Source organism: Nycticebus coucang, chromosome 10 (genome assembly GCF_027406575.1).
Source record: "Nycticebus coucang isolate mNycCou1 chromosome 10, mNycCou1.pri, whole genome shotgun sequence".
In the NCBI taxonomy this organism is placed as follows: domain Eukaryota; kingdom Metazoa; phylum Chordata; class Mammalia; order Primates; family Lorisidae; genus Nycticebus; species Nycticebus coucang.
The window spans coordinates 47,500,842-47,521,172 of NC_069789.1; the positions used below are offsets into that span (position 1 = coordinate 47,500,842).

The window sequence follows — 20,331 nt, forward strand, 5'->3', positions numbered from 1 at the left end:
CTTGAGGATATTTAGAACTGATCTAGCATCTTTTCTTTGGTACCCTGAACTACTTTCTTAGATTAAATTAGTTTCAGTTCTGCTCTCTTGGTTCCACTTAATTTGGAGATCTGTTGTCTTTATTTCCTTCTTTATTTGCTCTCCTGATGCTTAAGCACTGTTTGTGGCAGAGAAAATGACAAATGAGTTACTTATCCAGCTTAAGCTCTGGCAAGTGTTCCTTTTCCATTGAGGGATGCTGAGAAAGTGTGACCCCTGCTGGCTTCGAGTTTCTTGATTTGAGCTCAGCTGCTTCTCTGGTAAAACAGTTATCTTTAAAATAATATCTATAAGGCTAAGTCAGAGAAATATAAGATCATCATGTTTAGTGGCTTACAAATTTGAGGGGTTTTTTTCACATCAAAACTTTTTTCAAACAAACTCTAACCTGAAACCCCAATACAGAAATAAAAGGGATAAAGCTTGAGGTAGGGAGAGGAAACAATTTGGTTTGATGGAGAGGAAGCTGAGACCTACGGAAGTTAAATGACTTGCTGTAGATCACATTAGTGAATTGTCATATTTCCTTTGTTCAAACATGTAATTCATCTAAGTATTTTTTTTTTCTGAAAGTTTTATTCTCTTCTGAAGCAGGAGGTTACTCAGGAAGAGCTTAAAAGTCATTTTTAAGAGACTAATGGAAAAGACTCTGCCTTGAGGGAGAAGGGGTAGATGGTTGGACTGGATTACCTGCCAGGGACCTTAGTTCTACATTTAGACCTTAGACCTACATTTAGTTCTTCAGTGGGGTGGTCAGTAAGTGGTCTGGAGAGCTATACACTCGTTGTTTGTTACATTTTAGTTAATTATATAAGTTTGCCCCTGGGCCCATCTTCATACCAGCCCTGTTCCTCCTATTTGAGGCTGATGTGGGGCCGTGAACCTGGATTGTAGGCACAGCTGTGCTGGTGTGTGGAGCTGGTGAATAGAATTTTGAATAGTATAAAACAGGTGTACCTCTCGTTCTCATTTCTTAGATGGGTTATAATAATGTACTTGTCCTAAGTTATTCTTGTAAAGGAAGGCACAGAGCAGGTATCTTAGAACGTAATGGAAGGCTGCATTCAGTCTTGATTATTTCTGATCTTGAACCAATTTCAGGTCTCCCTTGTCATTTCTCTAATCTCAGGCTTAGTGGTGAGCCGAGAGTGCAGATGTGTAAAAGATGGTTGGGTCAGAGGGGTGGCAGGGTAGCCAGCTGCCACATGCCTCCCTGATGACATGGTGGTGGGGACTGCCTTGTGTCAGGGCTGGGCTCTCTGGGCACATCAGCGGCCATGTCTGCCCAGCCTCCCCACCTTTGCTGTGCTCTCTGTTTCAGCCCAGGCAGCAGCCGTACATCTTGCCTCCTGTGCATGGCCAGTGTGGGGAGCACTACTCGGAAACACACACTTCGCAAGGTAACTTCAGCTGGCCCTCGGCCCTTCTTTAGATAAGAAGTGGAATACCAGGAACTTTTTTTTTTTTTTTTTTTTTTAAAGATGACATTGGGCGGGCGGCGCCTGTGGCTCAGCGGGTAGGGCGCCGGTCCCATATGCCGGAGGTGGTGGGTTCAAACCCAGCCCCGGCCAAATTAAAAAAAAAAAAAAAAGATGACATTGGGCTTGGTGCCCGTAGCTCAGTATGGCCACATACATCGAGGGTGGTGGGTTCGAGCCTGGCCTGGGCCTGCTGAACAACAATGACAATTGCATCCAAAAATAGCCGAGCGGGCACCTGACTCCCAGCTAACTTGGGAGGCTGAGGCAAGAGAATTGCTTAAGCCTTAAGAGTTTGAGGTTGCTGTGAGCTGTGATGCCACAGCACTCTACTGAGGGCAATATAGTGAGACTCTGTCTCAAAAAAAAGAAAAAGAAAGAAAAGAAAAAATATCAAATAAAGATAACAGTGATATTTTCATTGTAACTTACTGTCTGAATGACAGTAGCTAGCAGTTTCAGTTTGTGCAAGGCCTAGAATATTGGTTACCCTTGAGGGGAAAATTTCTCCAGAATTGGCTGCTCAAGAAGTTGGGCCAAGGCAATAGCAAGTTCTTTTCTCCTCCCTTTCATAAATGAGCTTAAGAGAAAAGAGCGTCACGGTGCAGTCTAACTGAATGCACTTCACTTTCATGGCCAATATCAGAGGGCCAGTGAATGCAGGCATCTGGAGTGGAAGAAATACACAAGCTCAGCCTCTTTTTTTCTCACCTCTCTCTCCAGCCCCTTCCTCCCATCCAAGTACAAACCAGGCCCGACCCTGCTTAGCTTCCGAGATCAGACGAGATCGGGCGCGTTCAGGGTGGTATGGCCGTAGACTCCAGCCCCTTCCTTAGTATGGTTACATGTTGCTTATAAAGGAAATCTGTTTTATCCTTCTTTTTTTCTTATAACATCTCCCAGGCAAAATGTGTGAAAAAGCCCATTTCAATAGTAACTACTAGGAGAATGATGACAATTACCATTTATAAAGCACTTATGATACTGCTCTAAGCACTCGCTGTATATTTTCTCATTTAATTAATCCTCAATATAAACCTATGAGTATTATTATTATTTCTATTTTATATGTGTAAAAAATTGGGAAATAAAGAGATTAGTGGTGGAGCTTGGATATGAAAAATCAGAGTCTCTTGATCATTATACTAACTACATCTCCAGAAAGGAGATTGTGGAAAAACCTTGGATGTCAACAATATATTAAGTGAATAGTTTCTATGTTATCAACTCCTGGCTATCCAGAGACCTCTGTGTTACAAAAGTATGACATGAAAACCAAGACAATCAAGACCATTTAAAATAAGGAAAGAGTATTTTTTTTTTTTTGCCATTTTTGGCCAGGGCTGGATTTGAACCCACCACCTCTAGCATATGGGGCCAGCACCCTACTCCTTTGAGCCACAGGCACTGCTCCATTTTTGTAGAGACAGAGTCTCACTTTACTGCCTTTGGTAGAGTGCCATGACGTCACAGGACTCACAGCAACCTCTAGCTCTTGGGCTTCCCCGATATTTTTTATAAACAGAGTAACAAAGTTACCCTGTTTCTAAGGGGAGGCAGCAAGCCCTATGAAAGGCAGATAAATTGCAAAACGTTTATCTCTCTCCTAGTTTTCCTTGTTTATTCCATCTGATCAGATCTGGGTCTGCGCCCCCCCCCTTTTTCACACAATTGAATATTTTCAGTCACCTTTTCTGACTTTGCCTTCTTCAGCTTTGCTCAGCTTAAATATGTGGTGTGAAATGAATATATTTTGGCCATAGAAAAGTGTTTTGGCAAGAAGTTGCCTTCCTTGGGAGGGGGATGTGTGTGTGTTTTAAAGGAACACCAGACACATAGAATGGGTCTGACTTTAGCAATCTAATTTTTAATTTCTTTGGAGATTAAACCATAATTAATTTTATTTGAATTGACCTCAGTGACAAAACCAAATCTAAAGGAGGATTTTAGGAATGGCTAAAAAGAACTTTTATTCTAATTTTCCCTTCACTGGTTGCCCCTCAGAATGAGCTAGCCATGCTGACATTCTTTTTTTTTTTTTTTTTTTTTTTTTGAGACAGAGTCTCTAGCTGTTGTCCTGGGTAGAGTGCCATGGTGTCACAGCTCACAGCAACCTCCAAGTCTTGGGGCTTAAGCAATTCTCTTGTCTCAGTCTCCCAAGTAGCTGGGACCTTAGGTGCTCACCACAACGCCCAGCTGTTTTTTGGTTGTAGTTGTCGTTGTTCAGCAGGCCCCAGCTGGATTTGAACCCACCAGTTCCAGTGTATGTGGCTGGCGCCTTAGCCACTTGAGCTACAGGTGCAGAGCCCACCATGCTGACATTCTGGCCACATCACTCTTCTTGTTTCTTTATGAAAGCTCAACAGTCTCTTGGGTACAAGGACCTTTTCCATTGCTATCAGGACAAACAGCTCCATGTGGCCTATAATTTAAATCTATCACCCTATTAAAGTTCTTGACTGCCTGGCCTAAATATCCAGTACTGCTTCTGAGCCCTTCACAAAAGGACAGGTCTACCCAGCATGTGGGCCATTGTTGGTACCTGATTTCAAATCTCATGTTGCACACCAGGTGACAACACTTACTCCAAACGTGCATGCCTTTCTTTGTCTTGGTTTACTTTTTCTTTTCAGTCTGCTTTAATATGTTCTTTCTGTATGTTGGCATCTGCTCTAAGAGAGTAACAATTTTTCTGTGGGATATGTGGGTGGAGACCAGGGGATTTCACATTTTATGACTTATTTAAATTAAAAGTCAACCCATGAGTGTGAGGATCAACTTCACTGTGGCAGTGCGGATGGAGATTCATGCGCCTTTGTTTGACTTCTTGTAGATAGCATTTTCCACGGGAATGAAGAAGCCTTGTATTGCAACTCTCACAACAGCCTGGACTTGAACTATGTAAACGGCACTGTCACCAACGGCAGTGTGTGCAGTGTTCACAGCGTCAACTCCCTCAGCTGCTCACAGAGTTTCATCCAGGCTTCCCCGGTGTCCTCCAACCTCAGCATCCCTGGGAGCGACATCATGCGGGCTGACTACATCCCCAGCCACCGGCACAGTGCCATCATCGTGCCCTCTTACAGGCCGACCCCTGATTATGAGACAGTCATGCGGCAAATGAAGAGGGGGATGGTGCACACGGACAGCCAGAGCCAGTCTCTGCGCAACCTCAACATTCTCAACACCCATGCCTACAACCAGCCGGAGGACCTGGTGTACAGCCAGCCCGAGATGCGGGAGAAACACCCCTACACCATCGCTTATGGGCCACAGGGGGGCTATGGTAACAAACTGGTCGGTCCCTCTGACCACATGAACCCAAAGAGTATTGTGGTGCCCAGCAAGCCGGGGGCCAGTGCCATCTCCCACACAGTGAGCACCCCGGAGCTGGCCAACATGCAGCTGCAAGGCAGCCATCCCTACAGCACAGCCCACATGCTCAAGAACTATCTCTTCAGGCCGCCGCCCCCCTACCCGAGGCCGCGCCCCGCCACCAGCACCCCAGACCTGGCCAGCCACCGCCACAAGTACGTCAGTGGCAGCAGCCCGGACCTGGTGACCAGGAAGGTGCAGCTGTCTGTGAAGACCTTCCAAGAGGACAGCTCTCCCGTGGTCCATCAGTCCCTCCAGGAGGTGAGCGAGCCCCTCACGGCCACCAAGCACCACGGCTCGGTGAACAAGCGCCACAGCCTGGAGGTGATGAACAGCATGGTGCGCGGCATGGAAGCCATGGCGCTCAAGTCGCTGCACCTCCCCTTGGCGCGCCGCGGCACGCTCCGGGAGCAGGGCCCGCCCGCCGAGGCCCCCCAGCTCCCGCAGTTCCACCACAAGAAGACCTTCTCCGACGCCACCATGCTGATCCACAGCAGTGAGAGTGAGGAGGACGAGGAGGCCCCCGAGCCCGTGCCCCCGATCCCCGCGCTCCGCGACAAGATGGAGTACAGCGCCCAGCTGCAGGCGGCCCTGGCCCGCATCCCCAACAAGCCCCCGCCCGAGTACCCGGGGCCCAGGAAGAGCGTGAGCAACGGGGCGCTGCGGCCGGACCCGCCCAGCCTGCCGCCCGCCGCCGCCCGGGCCAGGGCGCTGAGGCACGGGCCCGCCAAGGCCGTCAGCGCCGCACGGCCCGACCCGCCCGCCGGCAGCGGGGCCGCTCTCGGCCCGTCCATCTCGGAGCCCGACCTGACCAGCGTGAAGGAGCGGGTCAAAAAGGAGCCGGTGAAGGAGAGACCCGTGTCCGAAATGTTTTCCCTGGAGGACAGCATTATAGAGAGAGAGATGATGATCAGGGTGAGTGTCCGCCTCTAGGGGGTGTTTTCTGGGGTGAAGGCACACGTGCTTCGTGCACGGCTTATTCAGGGAATGTGGGAACTTTGTAAAGGATCACTGCGCATCTGTATTCTACTGCACAAAATGTTGGCTTTTCCCCTTTCACGTCCATCTTCCTTTGTCATTCCTGGGTGCTCATAGGTATCTTTGGGGTGGTGCTGAGGTCAGTGCCTCAGCCAACATTTGGATGTTTATTCACGCTCACACTCCCAATTGTGTGAGCTGCTAGAAGCTTGCCTCCCTACAACACTAAGGTGTTTTGTTTTCTTGAGGAAAAGCTTTTTTATTTTTGTTGTTTTTTGTTTTTGTTTTTGTTTTTTTATACCAACTTCCTGTTTAGAAGATCCATAGGTCAAGATAGCTCACCAGTATCATCTGGGCTGCGATATGTCTAGCTTTAGTTTCAGATTTTCTTTTCAATGGGTGTTTAAGAAAATTATAGCAAATGGATTTATAACTCAGAAGTTTACCTTTGAGCCTCAATTCTATCAAAAATTCACATTTTTTACACATACACATTTCATGCATACTTACTACACTTGAAGATATATCCTAATATTAGGTGGGACTACTCCAACTTCAAACTGTTCAAAGCAAGGTACAGTGGCACACACCTGTTGTCCCAGCTCCCTGGGAGGCTAATGTAGGAGGAGGTTCCGGGACAGGAGTTCAGGACATAGTGTGCTATGATTGCACTTGTGATTAGCCACTGCACTCCTCTCTGGGCAACATAATGAGACCCTGTCTCTTAAAAAATAATTAAAAAGTGCAACCTGGAGGAAGGCCAGTTATGTTGTCAGAACAAGACCCATGCAGATGATTGGTGAGCATATTAGAACAACAAAATGAGTCTGTCTCTTGCTAATAAGAAAACATGTTGAATTGTTATAACTTTAAAAAATCTCCATTGCTAATTGTCCTGGAAATTTTTGCTTCCTTAAAAAAAAATCATTTAATGATAACGGATCAAACTCAGATCGACTTTTCTTCTTTCAATATCATTGTACTATGAAGTAACCAGGCCTTATTTTAGGAATTCCACGGTGGCAACTTAACATTTGACTGGGTGGAGCTCATTAAATGCCCTTCACGTGTAGATCTTCCTTGCCTGTCTCTGGGCTTTGGCGTGAAAAGAATAATCAAGGGACTCAATTTGAAGGAAGCCAAGTTCCTGGGTTCAGATATCTAATCTGTAGCGACTTTGTTGCTTTTAAAAAACATTAAGAATATTCTCTGTTCTTAGGCCTCGCCTGTGGCTCAGTGAGTGTGGGTTCGAACCAGGCCCCAGTCAAACTGCAACAACAACAACAAAAAATATTTTCCATTTTCAGCCTCACTGTTTTGGCTTCCCTGAACACTTTTGGGTCAGGAAAGTGTGAAGAGTTTTTTATGTAGATGTAACTTTTTGTACTGTTTGTAATCCTAAAAGGAAATTATAAAAGGTATATGTATGCCTCTAGCAAAGGAAGCCTGTGGCTGGGGATGGAGGGAAATTTGTGGGTGGATGCCATGCGGGGAGAGCTTTCCTAGTGTGTGAAAAAAGTAATTTGTTGGTAGAAAGAAATTTTCAACACTTCTTGGCCCCAGGCCTTGTAAAAGCAACATTACCATCAAGAACCTATCAGTCTAAGCATTCAATTTAGCTTTTTCTCCTGCCAACTTGATACTTAATGATGTCCACATGTTCTCATAACCTCATTTTGGTCATATTCATCCCTCTTGTTAGCCGAATTAAACAAATAGCCTGTAGGCAAAATCATGCTACTGGTCCCTACTTAGAGCTCCTTGAATTAATCACAGAGGGACAGGGGATCTTTCACTGTTGTTTTTCCCTCCATGGTATTTATTCCTTTTCATCCATGTGGATAGTAGTGGCTGGCAAATTTTATTTATTACCTTTTAGTTCAAGAAAGTAATTATCCCATTTCTATTTAATTTTCCATTAAATAGAAATGTTGTTGTTTCCCCTGAAGACCACATACTCAGGAGCTCAAGGATAGCAGCAGACCCTAGAGGAGAATTAGGAGGTTCTTCGGTGAGCCAGAGGGCCATGCAAGATGGGACAGTCCCAGTAGCTCTGAGCTCAAGATGATTCTCCATGACCCCTGACCATGGTCTGAGCAGCAGCAGCCCCACATCTCAGATACTCTAATGCCCTCCTCACCATGGGTACCTTCTACAGGTTGATGGGAGTAGATAATGGGGGAGGCCACCCTAAGCCCTGCAGAAATCTTCCCTCTGGCACCTCTCCATAATTGTGGAGCTGCTTGTCTGTTTGCTGGATGATTCTGGCCTGCTGCCTTTCTAGTTCATCCTTCCAGCTCCTGCTGCTGCCTGTCTTAAAGACACTTCACTGATTGTAGCCCCCTCACCAGAAGTCAGATGCAGTGAGAACATTTATTTTTGAGTCATTTATTTTTTAAAAAAAAGCTAATAGGGGGCAATACCTGTGGCTCAGTGAGTAGGGCACTGACCCCATACACCCGGGGTGGTGGGTTCAAACCCGGCCCCGGCCAAACTGCAACAAAAAATAGCCGGGCGTTGGGCGCCTGTGGTCCCAGCTACTGGGGAGGCTGAGGTAAGAGAATCGCCTAAGCTTAGGAGCTGGAGATTGCTGTGAGCTGTGATGATACAGCACTCTACTAAGGGCAATAAAGTGAGACTCTTGTCTCTACAAAAAAAATAAATAAATAAAAAATAAAAAAGCTAATAGGATGAGTGACAAGGAATTAAGAGACATAGTTTGACTTATCATTGGGTTTCAGTGTTCACTAGCCAGGCAGTAATCCTTTCCTAAGAAGGTAAGTTAGATGTTCTTTGTCTTAGGCCCAGTTAGGGTCACCTTACAGTGCAGGTGGGAACAAAGTGACACTATTAAGAGGAACTCGGGACCATTTTTCTAGAGTTACTGCTTCTCAAAACTTCAGAGAGGCATGAAACAGATTCCCAAGTGAAAGAGGTGACTTTGGTGGTGGCTGGTAGGGGGCATTCCCTCTCATAAAAACTATAAGCAAACAAACAAATAAAAACCTAGAAATTTAAATCTAACCCCTGCCCACCCTCACCCTTCACTGTAATGGCTGGAATTGAGAAACTAAAGCCATTCTGTTAGAGTTTTATACCTTTCAACCCATTGTCCAATGGGTTAGCCTGTCACTGGAATAAGGATCCTAATTGGCAGCTTCCCTCACTGAGGCTGCTTGTAGGGGACGTTGTGGTGATGGTAAGACACAGTTCCCTCTCATCCCTAAACTGGTGGGATGGTGCCTTCAAGACATCTTCTTGGGGAGTAAATTTATAAATCACAGAATAAGGACAAAAGGCTCTAAATCTCTGAAAAGAAGCCAGGGAGAAATGACCCTTTCATCGGTGGCAGTCAAATGAATCTGCAAGTTGGTTGCACTTCAGTTGGGGTCACAATTTTATATTCTATACACCTCATCTCTTTCTATGCTTTCTGAAGTACTCTGTTCTTCCCTTAATGTCTAAGAGAAAGCTATTTTTAGGAAGTGGCCTTCATGGCTTGCCTCAGTAAATAGTTCACACCTCAGTCAGTTGGGGGAAGTGAGGAAGCAGGACAGTGGGGTGCCAGCTGGCCCTGGTTGATCTGATTTCAGAGTATAGGTGTGATAGAGAGGGTGGAAAGAAAAAGCCACAAGCCAGGGCCAGGTGTCAACATTCAAACCTTCCCCTGAGTGGTCTGCTCAGCCCCTAAATCCATGTTTCCCATAGCATAGTCACATCCAGTGATGTCCTTCTGTAGTCACTGGGGGCTGCAGTGTCTGTGCTGGTGAGCCCTGTACGTGAAGCATGAAGGGTAATGCCTGGGGGACCATCTTCAATGACCCCAGCCGGGCTTTAGCGTTAGTGAGTTTGCTAAACCATGTCCGCTGTCATTCTGGATTTGATACCAGTAGATGCACCAAAGACCAGAGGTAAATATAGGATTACAGTCCTCAGTCTTAGCTCCTCAGGATGGAAACTTAGGAAGATTTTTCTCTACAGCTTATGTGTCTGTATCTCTCCATCAACGACATCCCAAACCATTTTCCAAGTTTCACACCATTCAATCTGTGCAGAAGGGCCATCGCTGTGACTGGCTTAGATGATTCCCGTAACTGTCTCTCTTTTCCTTGTCCTGTCTACCCTCAGCCCTTGTCATTCATTCTAAACTGTATTGCATACACCCTGTGGTTTGTTTTTTTTTGAGGCCTGTGGCAAGTCGTATTTGCAGGAAGTCTTTTTTCTTATTTTCTTTATTTACCTATCTAGCTAATGAATGCATGAGAATTAAAAACTCAAGAACGGGCTTCTGCAGGCACAGTGGGAATACTGGGAAGGTTGTGTTTGAATTTGCCCCACTAATGGTGATTGTCTGCATTCCTTGGCTGAGGAGTTACAGATTTGGGGAGATTAAAACACATTCCAACATTCTACTGGTATTATAAACAATGAGAACATGCCTTTTCTTGCCACAAGAATCTAGAGAAGCAGAAGATGGCAGGCCTGGAGGCACAGAAGAGGCCGCTGATGCTGGCAGCACTGAATGGGCTCTCGGTGGCTCGGGTCTCAGGGAGAGATGAGAGTCGAGTTGATGCCACCTGCGTTCCCATGGACGAGAGGGTAAGCGCTAGACTTGTCAAACATGATTCATCCTCTGTGGTCTTAGATTCCCAGAGTTCCCTCCTTGCCCCAACATGCCAGCCAGCACTACACTGTGTTCAATGCTTTGATTCTTTAGTTTGAGATTGTTAGGAAGATCTGGTCTGTGTTGCATTAAATTAATCCTTTCCAACATCTAACGTTTCCTTTTGGTCTTCCCACTTTGTCAGATTGGTGGAACCGCTGTTTGCTTAAAGCAACCAGCCCCTAATAAGCCGTATGGCTTGGTCAAATAATTTATTTGGGCCTATTTCATTTTTTTGTAAAATGAAGAAGTTAAAACAATTGCAGTAGCTCTATGTTGCTGTGGTTTTATGAACAATTTCCACTTCTTAGGGAGTAATTATTTTATCTAAGCATTTTATAGAGTTCTCTGGATATGCAGTCGTTTGCGTGACTATAAAATGTGACTGATTTATAATTGTTAGGATAACACATCATGAGACCTTTGGTTTTGAAAAGCAGAAAGAAGTTGAATGGTGATGTTTTAGAGGTGGTGAAAGGTGTTCCATTAGTTTCTGAAATTGCTGTCAGAAGGTTAATGAACAAGTTGTATAGACTGCTAATAACATTAGGGTGTTCCATTTCTGCTGGTATGTATCCAGTATTTAGAGCCAGGAGGGAGTTTAGAGGGATCATTTAATCCAATTAATGCCATATTATAATAATTAGTAGTTTGACCAGAAAGGGGAGGCAGTTTAATCCTTAGAGGTGTAGAACTGGACCAGTATCATCTTAAGATTTAGCTCAGTAAAAACAGCTATGTGGGTAAAGGATGTTTGGATAACTAAGATTAACATTCTCCTTGTTGTTGGGACTTTAAACAGAGGTGCTAATAGCAAAAATATTGACTTGTTGAATTTAAACTCCTGCCAGTTCTTGAAGATTTGTTTTCTGTTCATAGTATGAGCGAGCAGGAAAATGCTTATCGGTTAAGAGAAACTAGCAATGTGGTTAATAATGAGACCACATAGTCCATATTGGTTGTACATTCTGAAACCCTTTATCGACATTATCACTGTCAATACATGAAGAAATCTGGTTGTTTTGTTGGAGCTTTTGAATAAGAAATAACCCAGACAGCTGAAGGTCAATTTCTGCTGCAGTTCAGAACCCTGAAGAAGAAGCTAGAAGAAGGAATGGTGTTCACAGAATATGAGCAAATCCCAAAGAAAAAGGCAAATGGCGTTTTCAGCACTGCAGCTCTGCCAGAAAATGCTGAGCGCAGCCGAATCCGGGAAGTTGTCCCCTATGAGGAAAATCGAGTGGAGCTGATTCCAACCAAAGAAAACAACACCGGATACATCAATGCCTCCCACATCAAGGTAAGCGGGTGGGAGGGTTGCTGGGTTAAGGTTAAAAATGCCAGGAGAAAAAACGTATGGGCTGCCGCTGTGCTTCTTGGCCCATCCCCAGACCCTCAGGGAGTGTTTTTGAACTCCTGTGCTTTTCTTATTCAAGTGGAAGGGTATGTCTGCCACTGTGGAGAGAAGGAAGTCTTGCAGCCTCAGGAAAAACCTCAGGTCAGCAATTTCTGAAGTTTGCTCATTATAGAGGCTCTAACTTTCTCTTCTCTGTGAGCTACAACTCTCCCTAAACTCAAGGGAGAAACTGAGGATTGTCTTTTCACTTTGTAGTTAGCTGATGACAAGACTTTGGAAGTCACAGGTATTGTGTTACTGTCCTCGAAGTTTTTATCATGTTCATTAGCAGTAGCTACTGTTGTTTCCCCGTGTAATACTGTATGTCCTGCATTTTACAGCTCAAGTCCCAAGTTTGCATGGTGGTTACAAGAGGGGAATAATTTACAGCAAAACTATCAACATGTGGTTAGTGTCAACTCTTACAAGGCTAGCCACACTAGTCAGTGTATTAGCATGGTTAAGTTTTTATTAATATTTCAAATGCTTCAGACCGTCATATCTCAGTATTACATAACTGAGCTCTACCCTAGTTAAAATTGGGGGTTACAGATACGTGTGTACATACAGTTAAACATTTTCTAAGTAGCTAATCTTCTTCAGCATCCCTGTCTGTAGTGTCCCTAAGAACAGAGCATACATGTTTAGAATGTCACCATTTATTTGGAATGCTGAAGTGGGAGAATCTCTTCATATACTAATGTTAAAGCAGTTGTTATGGGAAGTTTTTAAATAATACAAAGTTTAGTCCATTGTGATCAATAGCCTTAGAAGCCTGTTTCTTTTCTTTTTTTTTTTTTTTTATTGTTGGGGATTCATTGAGGGTACAATAAGCCAGGTTACACTGATTGCATTTGTTAGGTAAAGTCCCTCTTGTGATCTTGCCCCCAAAACGTATGGCACACACCAAGGCCCCAACCCCCTCCCTCCTTCCCTCTCTCTGCTCTTCCTTTCCCCACCCCTCCCTCCTTCTTTCTCTCTCTTGGCTCTCCCATTCCCCCACCCCCAATGTGACCTTAATTGTCATTAATTGTCCTCATATCAAAATTGAGTACATAGGATTCATGCTTCTCCATTCTTTTTTTTTTTTTTATTGTTGAGGATTCATTGAGGGTACAATAAGCCAGGTTACACTGATTGCAATTGGTAGTCTTGCCCCCATAAAGTGTGACACACACCAAGGCCCCACCCCCCTCCCTCCGTCCCTCTTTCTGCTTTTCCAAACCCCCATAACCTTAATTGTCATTAATTGTCCTCATATCAAAATTGAGTACATAGGATTCATGCTTCTCCATTCTTGTGATGCTTTACTAAGAATAATGTCTTCCACGTCCATCCAGGTTAATACGAAGGATGTAAAGTCTCCATTTTTTTTAATGGCTGAATAGTATTCCATGGTATACATATACCACAGCTTGTTAATCCATTCCTGGGTTGTGGGCATTTAGGTTGTTTCCACATTTTGACGATTGTAAATTGAACTGCAATAAACAGTCTAGTACAAGTGTCCTTATGATAAAAGGATTTTTTTCCTTCTGAGTAGATGCCCAGTAATGGGATTGCAGGATCAAATGGGAGGTCTAGCTTGAGTGCTTTGAAGTTTCTCCATACTTCCTTCCAGAAAGGTTGTACTAGTTTGCAGTCCCACCAGCAGTGTAAAAGTGTTCCCTTCTCTCCACATCCACGCCAGCATCTGCAGTTTTGAGATTTTGTGATGTGGGCCATTCTCACTGGGGTTAGATGATATCTCAGGGTTGTTTTGATTTGCATTTCTCTAATATAAAGAGATGATAAACATTCTTTCATGTGTTTGTTAGCCATTCGCCTGTCATCTTTAGAGAAAGTTCTATTCATGTCTCTTGCCCATTGATATATGGGATTGTTGGCTTTATTCATGTGGATTAATTTGAGTTGTCTATAGATCCTAGTTATCAAGCTTTTGTCTGATTGAAAATATGAAAATATCCTTTCCCATTGTATAGGTTGTCTCTTTGCTTTGGTTATTGTCTCCTTAGCTGTACAGAAGCTTTTCAGTTTCATGAAGTCCCATTTGTTTATTTTTGTTGTTGCAATTGCCATGGCAGTCTTCTTCATGAAGTCTTTCCCCAGGCCAATATCTTCCAGTGTTTTTCCTATGCTTTCTTGGAGGATTTTTATTGTTTCATGCCTTAAATTTAAGTCCTTTATCCATTTTGAATCAATTTTTGTGAGTGAGAAAAGGTGTGGGTCCAGTTTCAGTCTTTTACATGTAGACATCCAGTTCTCCCAACACCATTTATTGAATAGGGAGTCTTTCCCCCTAGGTATGTTCTTGTTTGGTTTATCGAAGATTAGGTGGTTATAAGATGTTAGTTTCATTTCTTGGTTTTCAATTCGATTCCAAGTGTCTATGTCTCTGTTTTTGTGCCAGTACCATGCTGTCTTGACCACTATGGCTTTGTAGTACAGACTAAAATCTGGTATGCTGATGCCCCCAGCTTTATTTTTATTACTAAGAACTGCCTTAGCTATACGGGTTTTGTTTCGGTTCCATACAAAACGCAGAATCATTTTCTCCAAATCTTGAAAGTACGATGTTGGTATTTTGATAGGAATGGCATTGAATAGGTAGATTGCTTTGGGAAGTATAGACATTTTAACAATGTTGATTCTTCCCATCCATGAGCATGGTATGTTCTTCCATTTGTTAATATCCTCTGCTATTTCCTTTCTGAGGATTTCATAGTTTTCTTTATAGAGGTCCTTCACCTCCTTCGTGGTGAAGGAAACTATGGTGAAGGGAGTTGTGTCCTTAATTAGTTTCTCATCTTGACTGTTATTGGTGTACACAAAGGCTACTGACTTGTGGACATTGATTTTATATCCTGAAACATTACTGTATTTTTTGATGACTTCTAGGAGTCTTGTGGTTGAGTCTTTGGTGTTCTCTAAGTATAAGATCATGTCGTCAGCAAAGAGGGAGAGTTTGACCTCCTCTGCTCCCATTTGGATTCCTTTATTTCCTTGTCTTGCCTAATTGTATTGGCTAGAACTTCCAGCACTATGTTGAATAGTAAAGATGACAGAGGACAACCTTGTCTGGTTCCAGTTCTAAGAGGAAAAGCTTTCAGTTTTACTCCATTCAGTAAAATATTGGCTGTGGGTTTGTCATAGATAGCTTCAATCAGTTTTAGAAATGTTCCACATATGCCTATACTCTTCAGTGTTCTAATTAGAAAAGGATGCTGGATTTTATCAAATGCTTTTTCTGCATCTATTGAGAGGATTATGTGATCTTTATTTTTGCCTCTGTTAATATGGTGGATAACGTTTATGGACTTGCGTATGTTAAACCAGCCTTGCAAACCTGGGATGAAGCCTACTTGATCATGATGAGTGACTTTTTTGATGATAAGCTGTAATCTATTGGCTAGGATTTTGTTGAGAAGTTTTGCATCTATATTCATGAGTGAGATTGGTCTGAAATTCTCCTTTTTGTTTGGGTCTTTTCCTGGTTTTGGTATCAGGTTGATGTTTGCTTCATAGAATGTGTTGGGGAGGATTCCTTCTTCCTCAATTTTTTGAAACAATTTCTGCAGTACAGGAATAAGCTCTTCTTTGAAGGTTTGATAGAATTCTGGTGTGAAGCCATCTGGACCATGGCATTTTTTGGTTGGAAGACTTTTTATTCTTTCTTTGATCTCAGTGCTTGAAATTGGTCTGTTCAGGAGCTCTATTTCTTCCTGGGTAAGTCTAGGGAGAGGGTGTGATTCCAAATATTGATCCATTTCCTTCACATTGTCAAATTTCTGGGCATAGAGTTTCTGGGAGTATTCAGAGATCATCTCTTGTATCTCTGTGGAATCAGTTGTTATTTCCCCTTTATCATTTCTGATTGAGGTTACTAGAGATTTTACTTTTCTATTCCTCATTAGTCTGGCCAATGGTTTATCTATTTTATTTATTTTTTCAAAAAACCAACTCCTTGTTTCATTAATTTCCTGAATGATTCTTTTGTTTTCAATTTCATTGATCTCTGATTTGATTATGGATATTTCTTTTCTTCTACTGAGTTTAGGCTTAGATTGTTCTTCTTTTTCCAATTCCATAAGATGTCTTGTGAGAGTGTTGATTTGCTATCTTTCTGTTTTTCAAATGTAGGCATCTAAAGCGATGAATTTTCCTCTCAAAACTGCTTTTGCAGTATCCCACAGGTTTTGGTAGCTTGTGTCTTCATTGTTGTTATGCTCAAGGAAGTTAATGATTTCCTGTTTTATTTCTTCCTGCACCCATCTGTTATTCAACAAAAGATTGTTTAATTTCCATGCCTTTGTGTGGGGTGGAGCGTTTTTGTTAGAGTTGAGTTCCAGTTTTAGTGCCTTATGGTCTGAGAAGATACAAGGTAAAATTTCAGTTCTTTTGATTCTGTTGATATTTGTTTTGTGTCCCAGGATATAATCAATTTTGGAGAATGTTCCATGGGGTGATGAGAAGAATGTATATTCTTTATCTTTGGGATGGAGTGTTCTATATGCATCTATCAAGCACAGTTGTTCTAGGGTCTCATTTAAGTCTCTTATATCTTTGTTTAATTTCTGTTTAGAGGATCTGTCCAGCTCTGTAAGAGGAGTGTTAAAGTCCCCTGTTATGATGGTATTGTCAGATATCATATTGCTCAGACTGAGTAAGGTCTGTTTCAAGAATCTGGGAGCATTTAAATTGGGTGCATAAATATTTAGAATTGAAACATCTTCTTGTTGTATTTTTCCCTTGACCAATATAAAGTGACCATCTTTGTCTTTTTTGACTTTAGTTGCTTTAAATCCACATGTATCTGAAAATAAGATTGCAACTCCTCTTTTCTTCTGAATGCCATTTGCCTGAAAAATTGTCTTCCAACCCTTGACTCGGAGCTTTAATTTGTCTTTTGAAGCCAGGTGTGTTTCTTACAGACAGCAAATGGATGGCTTGTGTTTTTTAATCCAGTCAGCCAATCTATGTCTCTTCAGTGGGGAATTCAAGCCATTAACATTTATTCAGATAATTGATAAGTGTGGTAGTATTCTATTCATCTTATTTTGTGAGAGTCCATTGCTTAGTTTTATCTTTTGCATCAGTGTGGAGGTTAGGTTCTGTCCTTTAATTTCTGAGTTCTTACTTTGCTGCTGATCCATTGTGGTGGTCAGTGTGCAGAACAGGTTGAAGTATTTCCTGTAGAGCTGGTCTTGTTGTGGCGAATTTCCTCAATGTTTGTATATCCGTAAATGATTTGATTTCTCCGTCAATTTTTAAGCTTAGCTTAGCAGGGTACAGAATTCTGGGCTGAAAATTGTTCTGTTTAAGTAGATTAAAGGTAGATGACCATTGTCTTCTTGCTTGGAAAGTTTCATTAGAGAAGTCTGCGGTCACTCTGATGGATTTGCCCCTGTAGGTCAACTGGCGCTTACTCCTGGCAGCTTGCAGAATCTTTTCTTTTGTCTTGACTTTGGACAGGTTCATCACAATGTGTCTTGGAGAAGCTCGGTTAGAGTTGAGGCAACCTGGGGTCCGATATTCCTCTGAAAGCAGTGTGTCAGAATCTTTGGTGATATTTGGGAAATTTTCTTTTATAATATTCTCTAGTATGGCTTCCATTCCCCTGGGGCATTCTTCTTCCCCTTCTGGAAATCCCATAACTTGTATGTTGGAATGCTTCATAAAGTCCCATAATTCTGACAGTGAACGTTCTGCTTTCTCTCTCTTCTTTTCTGCCTCTTTTACTATCTGAGTTATCTCAAGAACTTTGTCTTCTACCTCTGAAATTCTTTCTTCTGCATGGTCTAACCTGTTGCTGATACTTTCCATTGCATCTTTAAGTTCCCTAATTGACTGTTTCCGTTCCTTCAGCTCTGCTGTATCCTTTTTATATTCTTCATATCGTTCATCTCTTATTTTGATTCTGTTTTTGGATTTCCTTTTGGTTATTTTCCACTTTATTAGCAGTTTCCTTCATTGTTTCCATCATTTCTTTCATTGTTTTCATCATGTGTATTCTAAATTCCCTTTCTGTCATTCCTAACATTTCTTTATAGGTGGAATCCTCTGCAGTAGCTTTGTCCCTTGGCGGGGTTGTTCTGGACTGGTTCTTCATGTTGCCTGGAGTTTTCTGCTGATTCTTCCTCATGAGTGATTTATCTGTTTCCTTGCCCTAATTTTCCTTTCACTTTCTCTTGCTATTTAAGTTCTCGTGCCTGTGGACTAAGGGTTAGATGAGTCCTTTTGGTACAGGACCAGAAGGGTGAGAAGGTTGAAGAGCAAGAAAGGGATGAAAGAAAGGAGGACTGAGTGAAAAGAAAAAAAAAATAGAGAAAGGAGAGGGGGTGGGTAAAAGGATTATTGACAAAGAGAAGAGAGGTACAGAAAGAGGGAGACAGAGCAATATAGGTGTACAGTAGGTTACTTTGACACAACCTTTAAAAAAAACCACCTTCTGGGGGTGCCCAGTTGGGTGGGTCCCTTGAGGTCAGCAGCTCTTTGCTAACCTGATCAGACACAGTAGCCCACCTCCACCTAGTAGAAAGGAAAGACAAAAATGCTATAAATCAAACCAAAAGAAGCAAACAGAAAACTTTATGGGATAAAATTGGGTGAAAAACCAACTAATAGCGGTAGAAACACTAGCAAAAATGAAGTTCTATTTATTAAAAAAGGCAGCAATGGGAAATTATAATTAAACTAGAAAAATTGAGAAAGAGAAAAGATCTGTACGGGAAAGGTTGAAATTAAAAAAACAACATCAACAACATCAACATAAACAAAAAAAACAACCAAACCAGAAAAAAAAAAAAAAACAGAAAAAACAAAACACAACCAAAAACAAAGCAGTATGTATATGTTGTTGAATATTGTCTGGGCAACACGTGGTCTTCTGGGGTATGAGATGTTAATCACAGTTCTGATATGAATGGAGGCTGCTGATTTCTCTAACCCTAACAGGTAGACACCCTAAATCTCTCTTCAGCCCACTTAAAAAGCACTTTGAAGTTGTAAACTTGCTGAGCAGAAGCTTTCCCAGGACAGTGCTTGTCGCTGGAATCACTGCTGAAGTGGCTATCGACTTACCCAGTGTGCCAAAACTGGTCTCACTCTGCCCCTGAGGGTTAGGACTGCAAGGCGGCTCAGACCCCACCCTTAGGCTACTTGGTTGCTGGGTTACCAGCTCCCACCGGATTCTAGGTCTGCGACCCTGAGGGCGGAGCTTGCCAGGGCAGATCACTCACAATGGCTCCCTGTGGCCCACAGCCAAACACTATTAGCTCCGTCTGGCTCAGTGGCTCAGACTGGGGCCCTAGACAACGGCCAAAGTTCTCCACATTCCCGCTCAGGCTCTCCCCAAGTCAGTTCAACTGAGTGCCAAGTCCAAAGACACCAAAACAGTTCACAGGTAAGGCCTTTCCGGTTTGCAGTCTCGCTGCTACTGAACTTACAGTTGCAGGCGGGTTTAGACAGATTGAACACACACGACCACTTGCCGATTTTCCACTGTTTTAGTCTTCCTCTTGGGGTCCAGAAGTCTCTTGCTGACTCCCTGTATCCTCATAGGGGTGATGATAGGCAGATCCCACCAGCCAGAGATCCCTGGAGTCCTATCTCCCTGGACTCACGGTGCCCAGATGCAAGGAAGCTGTTACCCGGCCGCCATCTTGCTCTTCTCACTTCTCCATTCTTGTGATGCTTTACTAAGAATAATGTCTTCCACTTCCATCCAGGTTAATACAAAGGATGTAAAGTCTCCATTTTTTTAATGGCTGAATAGTATTCCATGTTTCTTTCTTTATTTATTTATTATTAAATCATAGCTGTGTACATTAATGCAATCATGGGGCACTATATACTGGTTTTATATACCAATTGACATATTTTCATTACACTGGTTAACATAGCCTTCCTGGCATTTTCTTAGTTTTGTGTTAAGACATTTATATTCTACATTTAGTAAGTTTCACATGTACCCTTGTATGATGCACCGTAGGTGTGATCCCACCAATCACCCTCCCTCCACTCATCCTGCCCCCCTTCTCCTCCCTCTCCCCCTTACCCATATTCTTAGGTTATAACTGAGTTATAGCTTTCATATGAAAGCCATAAATTAGTTTCATAGTAGGGCTGAGTACACTGGCTACTTTTTCTTTCATTCTTGAGATACTTTACTAAGAAGAATATGTTCCAGCTCCATCCATGTAAACATGAAAGAGGTAAAGTCTCCATCTTTTTTTAAAGCTGCATAATATTCCATGGTGTACATATGCCACAATTTATTAATCCATTCATGGGTTGATGGGCACTTGGGCTTCTTCTATGACTTAGCAATTATGAATTGGGCTGCAATAAACATTCTGATACAAATATCTTTGTTATAATGTGATTTTTGGTCTTCTGGGTAT

The 20,331-nt window shown here is 42.6% G+C and overlaps 1 protein-coding gene across 2 annotated transcripts in view; it reads left to right on the plus strand.

Moving 5' to 3' along the window:
- Window positions 1-20,331, plus strand: part of PTPN14 (protein tyrosine phosphatase non-receptor type 14) — a 222,234-nt gene that overhangs the window by 175,316 nt on the left and 26,587 nt on the right. For both annotated transcript variants that reach the window (XM_053604957.1, XM_053604956.1), the window contains exons 13-16: window positions 1,361-1,439; window positions 4,351-5,807; window positions 10,326-10,469; window positions 11,615-11,833. In XM_053604957.1, the coding sequence (XP_053460932.1) occupies window positions 1,361-1,439; window positions 4,351-5,807; window positions 10,326-10,469; window positions 11,615-11,833 (1,899 nt within the window). The remainder of the gene's footprint in view (window positions 1-1,360; window positions 1,440-4,350; window positions 5,808-10,325; window positions 10,470-11,614; window positions 11,834-20,331) is intronic.